Below are 18,249 nucleotides of genomic sequence, written 5' to 3'. Positions count from 1 at the left end.
CAACACGACCCACAATTCAATAAGCAAGAGAATCAAGATTACACTTGAAAAGCTTCTCTCTTAACAAATGATATAAATACAACGAAGTATTAAGAGAGAAGTAGGCACAATACCTCAATAGATCACAAAGAATATAGCTCAAGTATTGTGCGAAAAACTTTTTATCAAGATATAAGATGTTACAAAGTTACTTACTCAAAACCCTTTTCAACAAAAAAAATTTTGACTTCTTAAAGATTGAGAAATAAGGTAAATGAGATTAATAAGTAGCTTTCTTTAATGCTTTAAAATTCACACTTTTAAAAGTTAAAAAGTAAGGTATTTATAGCAATCAATCGAGAGATCCGGACACTTGATTCGGACGTCCTCTTGGTATCCGGACGAGTAACTAGCCGTTTGTCAAACGGTTAAAAAATTGACCGTTGGACATTTCATTCGGACGTCCGGAAGACACCATCCGACGTCCGGATGGCCATATTTAATTTTTTCATTTATTTGAAGAAAGTTTATTTAAAAATATTTTTTTTAACAGTTTTGTTATATACTTTTTATAGGTAAGTAATGTCATAAAGGTTTGATTGTGAAAATTGAATTACTTATCTTTTTGAAAAATAATTTTTTATGCAAGTCAGGTTTGTTATGATAATTCTCGTGCATGAAGGTTGTTTGAGCTATGATCGATGCGAAATATTAAAGTGTTTTAGCTTTACATTTGAGTATACAAATGCATCTAGTTAGTGTCTTCAATTTCTTCATCCAATGTAATTTGGTGTGTGAGACCTTGATTATCATTTCCTTGTACGTAAAACTTGTGTAATATTGTTTTGTACCAATGTTGCATGATTCTCGAACTAAATCTTTTCGTATCATAAATTTACAATAATCACTGTCAATCACTTAAATTCAATTTGTTTGTAATAATCAAAATAAGAAGTCAACCATCAAATCATCAGCCAAATATCAAAAGATTGCAGTTCAAGTTTCAAAATTCAAGATCTATTAATAAGGAATTATTTCCAATAAATGAAAGTATGTGCACTTAATAATTCTCTTGATGATTTGACATGAAAGATCTTGGTGAAAAATGAATTTAGGCTTTCAAATTTTAATGTTTCTAGTTTTAATATTTCATAAAACATTCAACAAGTGGTATCAGAATCAACTCCATATTAAACTATTGAAAAGAGAGAATTTTAGGCTTGGGATGTGAATTTTAGCCCTAATTTTTTTTTCCCTAATATTTTAGAAATGAAATTATATATGCTCCTGCCCGTCGATGGTCAAGATTCCTCATTGCTGCCACGTGAGAGTCCGAGCCGTGTCTCAGTTGTGGCTCAAAAAAAATCAGAATCTTTTTGGAATTTTTTTTAGAAAAAGTCAAACAAAACTAAGGGGCTGGAGTTGCAATTTTACTTGAATTAAGCAATTAAGATGTCAGGTATGCATCCAGTTTGCGGCGGCTGTCACTTCAATTTTGTTTTGCCTTCTTTTAGCAAAATTCGAAAAATATATCAAAATAGGGATATCAAATGTATCGAGCAATTTTAGCAAAATTTGAAAAACATATCAACATAGAGATGTCAAACGAATCGAGCAGTTCGTTGGGTCGATCGCTCTGCTCGTGGGTTGCTTGAACTCGTCAAATGACAAGCCGAGCAAGGCTGATTATGTCGAGCTTGTGGACTCGTAAAAACTGTGAAGAAAATTTTCCCAAAAAAAAAATAAAAAATTCAAGCTCGTGGGCTCGACTCAGTCTCGTAAAGCTCGTGGCTTGTGAACTCACAAGCTCGTGGGGCCGGCTAGGTCTATTGCCAACTCTATATGAAAATAGCAGAATCGCTGCTAGGTAGTAAAGACAGGGCTGCCAGATCTGACATCCCAACATCAGATTCTAGAAGCTGCAGGGCCAAAGTTCTGTTAAATTATTTTTTTGTAAAAATAAAAATAAAAGATAAGGATTAAAGGACAATCAGTTTCAAATCTTAGCCCCTATTTGATTTTCATTCTTTGGCCACAAAATTGAAAAATATGACAGTTATTCATCACATAAAATCACCATATTTAACAATTTATCTCTTATGTAAGTCCCGTAATGACTATATTTTTCTTTTTCATTCTTAAAAAAAATGAAAATCAAATGTGGCCTTAGTATTTAAGGTTTCTTTCGGATTACTAATTTTTCAAAATAGATTAATTAAACCATGTTACCAAAGTAACATCTTTTGTCTAAATTAATTTATTTGAAATGTTGTGTGCACATAGTTCATGTAGGTACTGACCGATTTAAAGGAAGGTCAATATTTTGTCGAATTATTTGTACATCTATAGTAATAAATATGTGATAATTATAAGGTTTCTTTCTCTTTTTTTATTTTTTAATGTGAACATTGAGTCAATTCAAAGATAGACTTAACATTTGACATGATTTATTATCAAAATTTGATTACTACACCAAGAATACTACTTACAAATTGATATTCTGTCTAAAGACTAAATGTTAATGTTTTGCCCAATCTTTTGTGATGTGGTTCACCATTATATGAATTTATTGATTGCTCAATATGGATTTCCATGTGAACATATTAAATATGTTTATGTTCTATTAAGTTAATTCATCAATTCCTACAATAATTGTCAACATCAATTTAATTCCCGTGCTTAAATCAAAATATAAGGGCTAGAGAGATAATGTTCGTATCATTCTTAGTGGCATGGATCTAGACATTGCGTTAAAGACTGAACAACCACTAATCTTATGTATAAAAGTTTCGCTAATAAAAAGGGACTCGAATAAGTGAGATCGTTCAAAATTCGTAAGTCTTGTAATTATGAAACGTGGAATTCTAGCAATATTCAGGAGCCCTGTGTCCGATAAGGTAACTACTAGCTAAAAATTTCTTAAAGAAATTGAAAAACGTTTTGCAAAAGGCGATAAGGGCAAGACTAGTACACTTCTAGCGAACTTGGTTCCATTAAAATATAAGGGTAAAGAAATCATATGAGAGTACATAATGGAGATGTCTCATCTTACTTTAAAACTAAAGATATTAAAGCTTGAGTTGTTTGATGACTTGCTCTTGCATTTAATTTTAATTTCTATTCCTGCAAAATTCGGCTAATTAAAGGTCAATTACAACTGTCAGAAGGGGAAGTGGACTCTCGATGAACTCATTTTATATTGTGTGCAAGAAGAAGAAATGCTATAGTACGAGAAAATTGAAAGTACTCACTTGACAAGTACCTCTAAGTTCAAGTTAAAAAATGAGGAAGCTGTATCTGGTGCAATTCAAAAATAATAGCAAAATCTAAAAAAGGATTAATCATTGCGTACTTACGTTTGTGAAAATCTAGCATACATAAAGAGGTACTATACCGTGCTTGATGTGTAAAAAAAAGTACACTTCACGCTTTGGTTTGTTTTGAGGAATTTAATTTCAGTACATAGACATGCTTAGTGGATAAATTTCGGTATAACCATTCAAATAAGCATGTGTATGTGGAATTGTCTGAACTGGTTAAAGCTAAGTGATGCTGAAAGATTCATCTATTTAGGAACTTTTAGGTTATTATTAAAGACTGATTATTATTTGAATATGAAAGAAATAATTGCGGTAACGTCTTTTAGTCAAAATTTGATTTCTATTTCTACACTAGTCAAATTTGATTACTCTTGTTCAATTGAAAATAGCCACTTTGATATTTTTCTTATTTCAAGTATTGTGGGTACCAATTCTTTATCCGGTTATGATAAGTTATAATTGCTTAATACTGTTGCCTCTTATAAAGGAACCTTACATGTAAATTCACGTGGTATTAAATATAAATTAACCAATGAGAATTTCACTTCATTATGTCACAAGTCAACATGTTACATCTCTCAAAAGAGAAAGGAATAGCTCGAGTCAGAAGCAGTTTTTGATCCCCCCCAACTAATTCATATAGATAACTTTGGATCATACTCTTCGATTTCTTGGAATGATCAACAATCACATGTTATGTTCATATATGATTATTCTCGCTATGGTTACCTGTATCTTATTCATAAGAAATCCCAATCACTTGACATGTTTAGGGCTTACAAAGTTGAAGTTAAAAATCAACTGGACAAAAGAATAAAACAAGTTAGATTTGACCGTAGTGATGAATATTATAGAGGATATGATATATCGGGAAAACAATGTCCAAGGTCTTTTGCTAAATTCCTATAGGAATGTACAATCATCCTACAATACACCTAAATCTCTATAGGAAGAAATACTAAAGACTGCAACTTAAAATCTCAATAAAGTTCCAAGTAAAGTAATTGTCAAAATTCCTTATCAGCTTTCGATAAGCAAGAAGTGTAATTTGAAGCACTTGCATATTTTGGGTTCTCCAATTAAGGTAAGGCTTTGTAAGCCATCGAAAAATAATCTGGACTCCAGAATTGTCAGTTGCTAATTTATTGGAGGCCAAAGGGGTTGCAAATTTTAAGATCCCACTATCATGTCAATTTTCAAAATAGGAGATGTCCAATTCTTTAAGAATTTGCGGGGAGGGGGAGAAAAGGTTATAAGGTTAAGGATTTTGTCTTGAAGGAAGTCTATGCATATATATCTTCTATTGCAATTGATAATGATCAGGACTAAAGACAAATTTCGCTCCAGATCTTATTCAAGAAGCAATTTCAGATCAAGACAATAATACAAAACCTCCCATAAACAATCAAGAGATTGTTCCAAAATAACTAACTCAACAACCTCAAAAACAAATGCCATTAAGAAAATCCACTAATGAAAAGAGAGACAACGAACGACTTTATAGTCTTTATCTAAGAAAATAAGGATGACATTAGATTGGTGGAGGAAGATCTGATTAATCAACTTTCATCAAGCAATGCGAATGAATAATTCTCAAGAGTGGAATGATGCCATAAATAAAGAGATAAAATTTGTAAGTAACAATAATACAATACCTCCCATAAACAATCAAGAGATTGTTCCAAAATAACTAACTCAACAACCTCAAAAATAAATTCCATTAAGAAAATCCACCAATGAAAATAGAAAGACAATTCAGACGACTTTATAGTCTTTATCTAAGAAAATAAGGATGACATTAGATTGGTGGAGGAAGATCTGATCAATCAACTTTCATCAAGCAATGTGAATGAATAATTCTCAAGAGTGGAATGATGCCATAAATAAAGAGACAAAACTTGTAAGTGACAATTATATTTGGGAATTCATCATATTACTTGAAGATGCGATGTCCATTGGTTGTAAATAGATATTTAAAACCAAGAAGGGTTTCAAGGGTGATATGAAGAGATATAAGATTTGTCTTATTGTAAATGGCTTTACTCAAAAGGAAGGCATGGAGTTTAAAGAGACTTTCCCTCCAAATTCTACGAAAGACTCTTTTAGGACTATTATGGCACTTGTGATCTTAAGCTTTATCAGTTGGTTTATAAATCAAAGAAATCAATCGATGATCTTAAATATGCTTCCCGTAAATGTTATAAAAAATTTCATCAAATAATTATCCTATTGGATTTTGAGGTAAATACAATTGATGATTGTGTATACCATAAGTTTTGTTGGAATAAGCATATTTTCTTAGCATTGTATATCGATGACAAACTACTTTTCTATGATAATATAACTTTATTGCACGAAACCAAAAGATTTTTGTCATGAAATCTTGAAATGAAAGATTTTGGTGATATCTCTTTTCTATTAGGATATAGATACAATGGGATCATTCTTGGAGTATTTTTGGATTATTATAAAAGATGTTAAAGATGGAAAGATTATTTAGAATTATATTTTCCTTTTAGTGTAGGATTATCTACGTTAGTAATTGATTATGTAATCTTTCCTTTTATTGTTATTCATAACCCTATAAATAGGGTTATCTTATTTGTATTATTCACAAAACCCAATTAATAAAATTTCTACATTATTATTCTTATCATGGTATCAGAGCGGGGTTAACTTGGTCTTGAGTTAAACTTGTAAACTTTCGTTCTTCGGCGAGCGGTACGATGCCGCTCGTCTGGTCATATTTTTCTTCTTGCTCCGTCCAGTTTCCTCACCAAAATTCTTGTCGTTGCTAGACAAAATTTTCTGTTCATATTTTTTTCAGATAAGTTCCATACTGAAGTTATAAATTAGAGATTGCTTTTGTCTGTCCCGACAATAATGAGACGCCTCTGGGTTATTCTGACCTTTTCAAGTCTAAAATGAGGACAGATTTATTTTCTTGTTTTCAGTGATTGAGTTCAGTTTAAGCTTCCTGGGTTGCTACACTTTGACTTGGAGCTGCAAGTTTTGACTCCAAAGTGGATTTTGTTTTCCATTTTTGATCCTTTCAACATGGTGCAATTGTGAGTACATCATCTACTGTAATGATGGAGATTTTTTTCGCGACACGGTTGTTGGGCCATATGGAGAAGCTGAGAAATATCCTTTTTCTGATGATAAATTGCTAAGGAAATAATTTTTTGATTTTCAAATCTGTTTTCATATCTTTAATTTTTCACTTAAAAAAAATGCTTACAAAAAAAAAATGTTTTCTCTCCTTACCCCTTTTCAAAAATTCGGGGTTTTCTTTAAAACAAAATTTTTGGATGGTCGAACCTTGAATTTTACTGGCTCTTCTCGTGTCCCTTAAACAAACTGGGGATTTTCTTACCCGTGCCCCTTAAACAAATTAGGGGTTTTCAAAAAATTTTTTTTTGGAGGGTCGGTACTTGAATTTTACCAGCTCTCCTATGCCTCTTAAACAAACTAGGGGTTTCTGTCTCTTAAACAAATTAGAGGTTTTCAAAAACAAAATTTTGGAGGGTCGGTACTTGAATTTTATTGGCTCTCCCGTGTCCCTTAAACAAACTAGGGGTTTTTTGCCTCTTAAACAAATTAGAGGTTTTCAAAAACAAAATTTTGGAGGGTCGGTACCTTGAATTTTATTGGCTATCTCGTGTCCCTTAAACAAATTAAGGATTTGCTTACCTATGCCCCTTAAACAAACTAGGGGTTTCCTGCCTCTTAAACAATCTAGAGGTTTTTTCTTATGTTTCAAAACAAAAAAAAAAAATAATAATAATAATAATAATAATTGAAGACTTGATTGGTTCAAACTCAATATTCTATACCATATTGAGTTTGAGGGGAGGGTGTTAAAGATGGAAAGATTATTTAGAACTATTTTTTCCTTTTAGTGTAAGATTATTTACATTAGTAATTGATTATGTAATCTTTCCTTTTATTGTTATTCATAACCCTATAAATAGGGTTATCTTATTTGTATTATTCCCAAGACCCAATTAATAAAATTTCTACATTATTATTTTGAAATGAAAGATCTTGGTGATATCTCTTTTCTATTAGGATATAGATACAATGGGAATCATTCTTGGAGTATTTTTGGATTATTATAAAAGAGCTCTATGGAAAAATGTTCTTAAGAGATTTGGGATTCATGATTATAAACTATGTGAAAAGAGCTCTATGGAAAAATGTTCTTAAGAGATTTGGGATTCGTGATTATAAACTATGTGATACCTCTATTGCTAAGGGAGACAATTTTATCAATGCCCCAAGAATAAACTTAAAGAAAATGAATTACAAAAAATTCCCTATGGTTCAGTAGTTGGGAGTTTAATGTATGCTAAGGTTTGCATGCTTCTGGATATGGCATTCATTATTTGAATGCTAGGCAGATATTTAAGTAATTTTGAGATGGATATTTAAAAAGTAGCCAATTGAGTTATTTAGTATTTATAGAGAACTAAGTATTACAAGATCACATTCAAGAAAATTAGACCAATTGTAGATCATTGGATATTCTGATTTTAGTCATGGAATATGATTGCAAAATTTTGTCACTGACTGCGTGTTTTGGATAGAATTGAAAGACCATTTAAGTTATTCCATGACAACAACATTCTTATGTTTCAACAGGAGCTCGAAGATGTCAAAGTTTATAGACATTAAGTTCCTATTTATTAAGAAAAGAATTCAAAGTGTTTGGATAAATATGGAACATTTTAGGACAAACTTTATAATTACGAATCCGCTTACTAAGGGGCTATCATCCAAGATCTTTCATGAACATATTGCTCACATAATTGTTGCTTCTTTAGACGACATGCCAGTTTAGTGGAAGTTTTTATTCGAATGTTATCTGATTTAGGCACATATTTTTTTCCATGGATATTTGATTTATTTCAGAAATAAAGTATTCAGTTCAGTTTCACTCTGATTAAAGTTTATGGTTGAATTTATTCAAAAAATAAGGTAGGACCAATTGAAAATAAGCATTTTTGGATCACATTGGATATGATTTCCATACTATATATCTACACTTGATCTATGTCATTTGCTTGTATTGATGTGTGTGACCATCGATGATATTAGTTATGATACTAGTAATGATGTGTGACATAATTGATTGACGAGATTGTTCGAAGATGCTTTTGATAATGATAGCAAAAGTTTTGAGCTCGTAAGATTATATGCATTTATAAGGTAACATATGCGGTTCAAGTGAGAGATTGTTAGAAAATTATTAATTTGTCATGTGGGTCTACATATGTAATCAATTATGTATATCTTAAAAATAAGCCCCTTTTTAAAGCGATCTAATAAAGAATAAAGTCATTGAACTTTAGAATAAAGTGTGGGTCTAAATATGTGTAGATACCATATTTCTTTAGAACTATATTTTATGATGGGTAAAATATATATGAAAACTATATAGGTTTATGGTCCCTAATTCACATGTGATTCTCATTCTTTGTGTCATCATATTAACACAATAATGCAAGAGAAAACATATTGAAAAGAAATATCCAAAATTCACAATCAAGAATCAAGAAGAAGAAATTCAAGAATCAAGAATAAGAATTAAAGAATTAAATGAGGCAAAATTCAATATTAAAACTGGAAATATGAAAAGATTGCGGTTCAAGCTTCAAAATTCAAGATCTGGAATCATGATATAGTGATAAAGAATTATTCTCAATGACTTCAGGTATGTTCCACATTTAATACTTCTCTTGGTGATTTGATATAGAAAATCTTAACAATAAAGGAATTCAGATTTTCAAGTTCTAAAATTTCTATTTTAAAGTTTCATAAAATATTCAAAAAAAAAATTAAAAAAAATAGTAATAAAATCAAAGATTTATAAACTACCCAACCAAAATAAAAAAATAAACCATTAGAATAGAATCTAACATTGGATATTAGTGAAGATAAAGATGACAAAGAAGATGAAACTTGAAAATCAACCTTGCTTTGGGTGGATTTGATCGGTCTCTGTCACTCCTCTCTCGTATAGGGCATTTGTGAGATTTAAATGCTTTCAATTTTTTTTCCCAAAGAATTGGGTCAAAGATTGTTGTAGTGAATGGGTCGGGCCACCTCTCCATTTACCACTAAATCCTCAAATCTTCTATGTCATCCTCGAATTCCTAGGAAATTTTTGTTGAAGCTAACTACCTGCCCAAACTTACCGAGTCCAACTCAAATGAATAAAGCCAAATGTAAGAGAACTCAAGTTCATAAGAATATTACTTCGCTCTTTGTTCAAGGAACATGTTTAGGATCCTTAAAATGTAGACAAAAACATTTTATTCAAAAGAAATATATGATCCAACCCAAGAAATCACAATCAAATCTAATGTTTTTATTGTCAAACAAAGGTGGCTTGATAGACTGAAAAATCCCCATACGAGCTTCAAATCGAGCATAAGCATCAGGGTTCAGAACAAGATGGGCTTGATTTGGTATTCTCTTCTTTGAGCACAAAGTCACCTTTAGTAAAAATACTTGCGTGTAACATTGACAGATAGAGCCCCTTGGCTAGGCGATGGCTAAAAGTTCACCTCATAAGTTATTTTTTTTTTTTTTTTTGCCCTTCTATCATGGCATCGCCTTTTACCATCAAGTGCTTGTACGACAAAGTCTCTTCATTGAGCTCATCAACTTGATACCTGAGCCAAAACCACCACCTTCAGCAAAGTTGATTGGCTCCATACTTTTCACTCCCAACTATGCTATGTTACCCGAATTTTTTTGACATAATGACGGATTGATACTCACAATGGGGTGTGGTCCACCTTTTTTTTGGACTTTTTTATTTATGTGGGATCCACACGCATGCAAGAGGATGTCAACCATTCTACCAAAAATTTTCGAGCAAAGTAGTTTAATCCTCGCTCCTCCATTGCCTTGGATGAATAGTTTGTGGTACGAGCTTTGGGATCAAGCTATGGGAGTCAATAATAGAGGCTCTGAAAATCCTTCGCGGGGCGAAAATCAAGTGGATAGCCTTTACATTCAGCTTTTTATCCTTGCTTGACTTAAGGAAATCCATTATAATTGGGAAAAGATTTGTTTTTAAAGAAAAATTATTGTTAGTGGTAAGTTCACTAACCTACTTTAGGACAAAATCAAGCTACAACAGACAAGGGAGGGTACAAAATTACAGAAATCGACTTCATGTTGTTCTTAAAAGGTTGAACCCCAACCTTAAGGGTCCCCCACCGCCCCTGCCCTGGAGTATCGTGAGGGAGGTAAATCGCAGGTTATGCATCCAAGGGTACAGGGTGGAAGGCTGCTTGTACACTTGCACTTACCCAAGAGCCAAATCCATATTTCAGAATTCGAACCCTTGACGCAGCAGTTTCAAGCAAAGCTGGATTTCTCCACCCCCCTTTTACCACTTGGAGATGTGCCCTGGGGTATTATGCTGTTGGTTCGACAAAGTGTAGGATATATGCAACCAACAATAATCCTAGAGAAACAGAAGACGAAATATTGAATTTGCAAGAATAATCCCTTTAACAGTCTTCGTTCGTGCACTTTGTGGGGATTGCTGCTCATCAGTGCCTATCGCTCTCCTTTCTCTTATGAGCATCTGGTTAGGCTTGGAATACATATCGAGAGCCACAATCGAACTTTTCTGTGTCGATTCAATAAATTTTGACTCCCAATAGTGTTCAGGGACAATTTAGGTATTGCAAAAAAAAAAAAAAATTGATTAAAATGTATATTTCGTAGGACCCACAATATTTCAACTACACATTTCTTCAACATTTATAAAAATCTGATTTTTTAACCTCTAACGAACAGGGGCTTAATGTTTGCAGTCCCGTGAAACTTTACCAGCATCATCTAATTTTGCACAATCATGCTACACTAACATCTTGGATGACAGAAACGTCATGTGGTAGAATTTCATTGGACCATTTTAAAAAACGGTCTACATGTCATCCATTCATTTTTCTTACACATCTTCTGTCAACAAAGATGTTAAATTCATCTGACAACAAATCTTAATTCGATTCTACAAAGCCTTTTTACATTTAGGCTGGTACAAGTACCTCGCCTGAGCAACATTACTTCATCATGGAAGTGTAGTACCCTGTCGAAACATCTTTCATCACTGCAGATTTGAGTAAATTTTTGGGATAAAATTCACAAAATAGTAGAAACTTCTAAAACCATGTAAATATATTAACACAAGTCCATAAAACGTAGAGAAATACATTTTATTCAAAAGTCATGTATGCTTACAACCCAAGAAACCAAAATCAGATGTTGGTTTTTATTGTTAAACAAAGACGATTTGCTGAAAAGCACGAAAAAGGGATAAATAACTCGATCCACTGCAAAACCCCCCACACGACACGAGCTTTGCATCAAACATAAGCATCGGGATTCTTGAGGAGATAGTCTTCAACAACCTTGTACATGCCAAGGACTCGTTCTTTTCCTGCCTTGATATCCTCTTCCTTGAGCACAAAATCACCTTTAGTGTAATACTTGCTTGTAACCTTAGAGATAGAGCCCCCATCAGGTGATGGCTCAAACTTGACCTCATAAGTTATTTTCTCGAGCCCTTCTATCAAGGCATCACCTTCAACCAACGAATACTTGTATGTCAGTGTCTTGTCATTAAGCTCGTCAATTTGATACTTCACCGAACCAAAACCACCACCTGCATGAACAATGGAGGTCAGTATATACAATGATAGTGACGGATTTAGTGTAGGGATAATGGGGTCAGCTGCTCCCACGCTAAATTTCAAATCTAAAGTTTTGCAGAAGATTTTTAAAAAATTCCTTAGAGTATTCAATTTTGCCCCCACAATTAAAATTTTATGAAATTTGCTGCCACAACTATAGTTCTAGCTCTAGCCCCTATGCAATGAGATGATTTAATTATCAAAATGTACAAGTACTAAAAGGTTTTCGAAAAATTTGCCTTCAGCAAAGTTGATTTGCTTGATACTTCCAGTTCCTCCGTTGCCTTGGATAAATTCAATGCTTTTAATGGCTTGTGGGACGAGCTTTGGGATCAAGTTATGAGAGTCGACAATGGAAGCTTTAAAGATCCTCAATGGAGCGACTGCAGAACAATGCTCATCGGTGAAAGTATTAACTCCCATTTGTGTCGATGAAGTTTACTACAAAAAGTACTTGGAGAATAGTAAGAAATTAGAATGTATCTTGATGAATACTCTCTTTGCATAGAGAAACCTAGGAGAAATTGGAGAGTATATATAGCACAATCAAGAATTCCTTTCCTTGTCTTTCATTCTTTTTTCCTATACATATTTTTTGATCCTCAAATACCATAGCAAGTGGACAAAGGAGGGTATAAAGTGGAGGATACCAATATATTCTGCACTTTGTCCAGCATGTTTATATTATTTAGAATTTCTGAAAAATTAATGAAAATTGGGCAAATATTTGTAGCTTCATTTATTGTTCTATCTAAAGAGAAATGATGTTTTCCCAAGCGAACTTCACTACGTTCCTTTAGGACAAAATGCAACATCAATAGACAAATTCCCCGTTGGGCACTCCTTTTTTGGAAATGAAAATGGGTAGAATAATGTCTTTTTTTTTTCTTTTTTTTTTTAAATGAGTGTTTAAAAAGAAGGAAAAGTTTTCAATTTACGAGTAATATTACTTAATGAAAGATTGTGTGGTTAAAAACAGAAAAGAGAAAAATAGAATGTAATGAAATTGAAGTTAATGAGATTCAAACGATGGCAAGGGTGTAAAGTGGAGTTGTAGATGTTCAAGCCTAAAAATAGGGCTTTATTTGTTTTGAATGCTGTTTAGTGAGTTGATCTGACGATAAGATTAAAAAAATAAATAAATAAAACGAAACGAAAACGGGAAAAAAAACTGAATTTATAATATTAATACTAAATATTCTCAATTTTTTTACTATTATATTTTTATACACTTTGGTATATTTTGTTAATATTACTACTTTCCCTGAGTCTAATCAAGGCATCGCAAACCATTCTACCTACACAGCATATCGTCCCTCCTACTTTTGTAGCGCTATTTGTTTTCACCAATTGTGAATTGGGCAGTGCTGCCTATACAAGCCTTGTTACAGACCACACACAATATAGGGGGGTGGATTAATTTTTATTTTATTTTTATAAATAATCACCCACCCGCACCCCCCACCTAGCATGCGAGGGGTCTGTACAAACCCTGTGAAACAAGACCTTTACAGCAATCAATTTCCTTGTTAATTTTATGTAGTTTCATTCAAAAATAAATAAATAAAATGAAAAATTCGCACAAAACTATATGTTTTGACTTCTTATTTTACTTATAAGTAGAGAATAAAAGTACACGTACGGGCTTGAGACACAAAATTTTCAGAATGAAGGTAAGACATGAACTCAAATATTCTCAAACTCGTTAAACCATCTCATCAAAAACGTTAAAAGTTGTAAGATAATGCATTTAGCACGTCTAGAAGCAATCATCTGAAGGTTTTAATTATAAATTAGACCGCTCATGTGGATCGTACAACAGCAGTAATCTATGACTTAATAATTACCAAATAGTTAAAGTGGATTGATGAAAAGACCTATATACCTCTTCGATTATTCAATCCCCATCAAATTAGGCAATTATGTGATTTCACATTAAAGAAAAGACGTTTGCTTTATTGAGTGGGACACACTTACAACGTATAACGTTTTAATTTATGCTAAAAATCTGGATAGAGTCCGTCCAAAACAGATACTTATTTAAATTTCGTGTTCAACAGCACCTTCATAAAACCACTCTAACAAATAAAAGTGATTTGAATTTCGACGTTTCCAAGCGATAGAGAGTAGGGAACTCTCACTTTTATTTTCAGAAATTACTCTAGTGCTGAACTGCTGATAGACACAATCTTCCCCTTCTTCTGTTGTATCTCTACATGGATAAACAATATATTTTAAATCGACAACGGGAAGCTAAGAAAAATTGACAGGCAATTAGTTACTAGTCATCGTTTCTGAGGAATTGCTCCAGTTGTCGCTCCTATGAGTGGCAAGTGACTATGAGCTTCTTATGCAACATCTTCTATACCGTCATCCCCTGTTTCCCAAAGAAATTTAGCATATGCCGCAAGAACATTGCTGAAAGTGAAAGAAAAGTAGGAAAAAACGGTCAGTTAACCATGAAAACTGAGTGTGTACCATAATTCAAGAACATGGGGGATAAAAATTGTCAATAATTAATAGCCTTTTGACCTTACGATTGCAACAAAAGAAATGAACGTATTTAACCTCTTAGATGTCATGATGTCATCAAAAGAAACAGATTCATCAATACCTATCTTCTGGAGTCGCCTGGACTGCTCGCTCAAAGTAGGTGACAGCACGATCTTTGTCATGGTGAAGCTGCCACACCAAGTTAGCATACTGCGAAATTGACTCGCTGTCAATAGGATCCGCCAGTATTGCACGTGAGTAGAACTCTTCAGCTCCTATGAGATCTCCCTTCGACTGTCCAACCAAATAGCAAGTTACTTGAACATTATGAAACGAACAATCAAACAAGCTTCTATTCAGAGTTCGATGATTTTATTAGTTACTAATGTTACGCCCATTTGCAGGGGTAGTAGATATAAATAAGAAAATATAGTACATTATATTGAAACTATGAGATCAGATTGAATAGTGAGAATGATTATTATTGAACAGCCTAAGCTATGAATCTCAAGATATCATCCTGAAAGACAGTGAAACGTTTAGACAGCACAAAACATGGGGTGGATACAAGAATCCTTTTGCACCAATTTTTTTCTATTCAACTAGTAGGTCCAATGAAATCTATTTTTTCCATTATGGGTAAATTAAATTTGATATATTTCTCATTTCTCCAACTATTTTACTCGTGTATTCGTATTATGTCCGGTTGTTTGTTCATATCATCCACACATTCATCTTGCCAATTTCATTTAAGCTACATCAGTCTTATCCACCTTCATAAATTGCAGGATTTTTTACCAGACCTCCAGTAAGAGTCAAATAGAATAAATACACCATTGTAGAAAATCATAATCTCTTAAGTATTCTCTTCTAACTTATATGGAAGCTGGACCGTGCACATAAAACCTTGTAGCCATGGAGTGCTCAACTAAATAACAAGGTCAATTGAAGAATGCTAACATAACTAATATTGAAAAAAAATAAATAAATAAATAAAATAAAAAAAAACAACAACAACAACAATTGAATCTGCTGAATATATAAACAAAGATGGAGTACGACTAAGACTCGTGTGTAATAATGTCAATCAACGATAATTCATACGATGATCACATAGATGTGGAACTTCAACATGAAAACAGAAAGAATAAACATTTACCTGATGTAAGAACTGAGCATAATTCCTGAGAAATAAATTATTACGTGGATTTTCGTCAACCATCCTGCGGTAATATTCCTCAACATCAGTACCAGTGCCATCATGGAAACTAGGTACATCAATTCCCAGTCCCATTGCTAGATGTAAAGGAGGGCTAGCTGGTATATTATCTTCTTCGAAGTGTGTTCTCTGAAGGTCAATCGGCATGGTGCTTTCTTCAATCTGATGTTTATAAAAAGAATTCTAGTTAAACCCTCAAACTAGGTCTGAACAAAATCATTCCGAGGAAGATAAACACCTGAATCGGTTCATTAGGTGCGCGGTCTTCATCCTCACTGTCATCTATATCCCAAAGGAAACTAGCATATGCAGCAAGAACATTGCTGAAAAAAGAAACATGAACCAGCCATTGAAAATCTAGTTTGGAGGGGGGAAAAAACACTTTATAGTGTTCCAAAGTGGGGATTTCAGTCTAGAATCAATAAACTTATCTGGCACGCAGTCAAGTTCTAAACTCTCCAAAGTGAACTATTGGGTTGTTTCTCAGTTCAACATAAGATACATCACAGATTATTTACCTATCTTCAGGAGCAGCCTGGGCCGCCCTTTCAAAATAAGTCGAGGCTATATCTTGGTCATGATAGAGCTCCCACATCAATTTCGCATACTGCAGAAGCGTTTGACTGTCTTCAGGATCTTTTAGTATAGCACGGGAATAGTATTCCTCAGCTCCCAAAAAATCACCCTTCAACTGTCAATAATGTTTTGATAAGTTATTTAGAATAAGAAAAATATGGCTAAATCATATTTTGGTGCAGAGAATCAGAGGTATCTAAGCAAACTGTGGCATCAAATTCTAGCTGGTCACTAGTTAATTAGCAAAACTGGCGACAACTTATATTAATATAAATCCAGAAACAAGGCAGCAAACACGGAAAAGGAAAGAAACTAACCTGCAGAACTTGAGCATAGTTCCTCAGAAACAAAGAGTTGGAAGGATCTTCCCTAGTCATCCTCTCGTAGTAATTCTCAGGATAATCACCATCATTATAATTTGATGGTTGAATAACCCCATCAGTACCGATACCTTCAATCCCGGCCCCTGTATCACGATAAATTACATGACTCGCAGACTCACCTTCGACATCAATTTTCAGATCTTTGATTCGACTCAAATTTCTCTTTCTTTCTTCTACATCTTGTTCATTATCGCCTTCCTCAATCTTGCACATTACGTTCTTTCCAAAACTAAATTCATCCTCAATACTTTCTCCAATTATCGCTCCCCTCTCCAATTTCCCGTCACCTGAATCTCCATTTTCCCTCGCTTCTTCAAACTCATCCTCCCTATTATATATAGAAAAGGACCGTTCTGTGTGCAACATGACTTGTATTGCCTATGCAAAGATTTGTTAACCACAGTTTTTGAGCTCCAAAGTTCTTTAATGTCTAACAAGGTTGAAGCTATTTCTTCCAAATTACTATCAAACAGAGCTCCTCGAAAAAAATTCTGTCGAAGGCTATTGAGTTTTGGACTAAAATCAGGTAACCGAGAATTCGATGAAGACTCTGGAGATGAATTGCAATTTGCAAGAATGAACTCAAACTATGCACAACATGAAGAAGTGAGATTTTGGTTATGCGATATCATTTGTATGTAATCTATTACGACTCTCTGAGAAAAAGGGGCTTGAGCAACTGGTGTTGATGAGCTTCCAAGTAGCATCTATGAACTGGGATCTATTTCTTGCTTGAAATTGCAAAAGATTCTGACCTGTCGATAAAAAGTAAATAGGACAAAGATAGCAAAATTTGACTTTGATTACAGAAAATGAACCACGAGAGTCTTCATCTCTATCAATAAAACGATTGAAATGAATTTGTCGTAATCATAGATATTTTTTCCCCATAGAAACAAATCAAAATTCAAAAGTTACTTACATTTGAAGCGTGGCCATGTGATTAAACTTCTGGATGAAAAAGCATTAGATTTGACCAGACAACTTGCATCAGTGGTAACTTGATACTCACGCGCAACGAAGAAAAATAACAACTACCAAATTACAAGATGCCCATGAACGTAATTATCATTTTTCTCAACTATTCTAGTATAATCTTGAGTTTTCTAAGCCCTAATTGAAGATTCAATTGAGCTGAAAACGATTGCCGCCCATGTACCCCAAGAACAACCCGTTCTGAAATTGATTTCAGAAAATTATGGTAGGATGGCAACTTGACCTTGTGGGGCATAGGAGATTCTGGGGTGGGATATGGACGGTGATTAAAATATTCTTTTTAATTATTTATTTAATTTTATAATTTAGATTTAACTTGAAAAATATAAAATAAATTAAAATAACAATTGGGTCTCTTGTTCCCCACCCCGACTCTAATTACTGGATGGGACGCTGTGGGGAGAAGAATTTTTTAGTATTTATAGATGGTTGATAAATTATAAGCCTTAAATTGGTACCGATCATGCATGTCTGACCATTTGTTATTGCACACAAAGAGGGACATATGGAATAGCTCACCGTTGGCCACGTGGAGGCTCCAATTTGTGGGGTCAACGCCTCGGTTG

The 18,249-nt window shown here is 33.5% G+C and overlaps 2 protein-coding genes across 2 annotated transcripts; both read right to left on the bottom strand.

Moving 5' to 3' along the window:
- Nucleotides 1–11,689: 11,689 nt before the first annotated feature.
- On the bottom strand, nt 11,690–12,439 carry LOC111371140 (major allergen Pru ar 1-like). The gene is made up of 2 exons (XM_022993048.1): nt 12,256–12,439; nt 11,690–11,988 (listed from the first exon to the last, which is right to left on the bottom strand). The coding sequence occupies exons 1-2, from the start codon at nt 12,437–12,439 to the stop codon at nt 11,690–11,692; spliced, it is 483 nt and encodes a 160-aa protein (XP_022848816.1).
- A 1,590-nt stretch (nt 12,440–14,029) lies between these two features.
- On the bottom strand, nt 14,030–17,861 carry LOC111371668. Its single transcript, XM_022993785.1, has 7 exons — nt 17,610–17,861; nt 16,622–17,442; nt 16,247–16,419; nt 15,967–16,051; nt 15,669–15,890; nt 14,631–14,803; nt 14,030–14,434 (listed from the first exon to the last, which is right to left on the bottom strand). The coding sequence occupies exons 2-7, from the start codon at nt 17,051–17,053 to the stop codon at nt 14,365–14,367; spliced, it is 1,155 nt and encodes a 384-aa protein (XP_022849553.1). The 5' UTR covers nt 17,054–17,442; nt 17,610–17,861; the 3' UTR covers nt 14,030–14,364.
- Between the last annotated feature and the right edge of the window lie 388 nt (nt 17,862–18,249).

This window comes from Olea europaea, chromosome 22 (assembly GCF_002742605.1).
Source record: "Olea europaea var. sylvestris chromosome 22, O_europaea_v1, whole genome shotgun sequence".
NCBI classification, from domain to species: Eukaryota; Viridiplantae; Streptophyta; class Magnoliopsida; order Lamiales; family Oleaceae; genus Olea; species Olea europaea.
The sequence above is the reverse complement of the archived record's forward strand: the minus strand, read 5'-3'. Positions and strand labels throughout refer to the sequence as shown.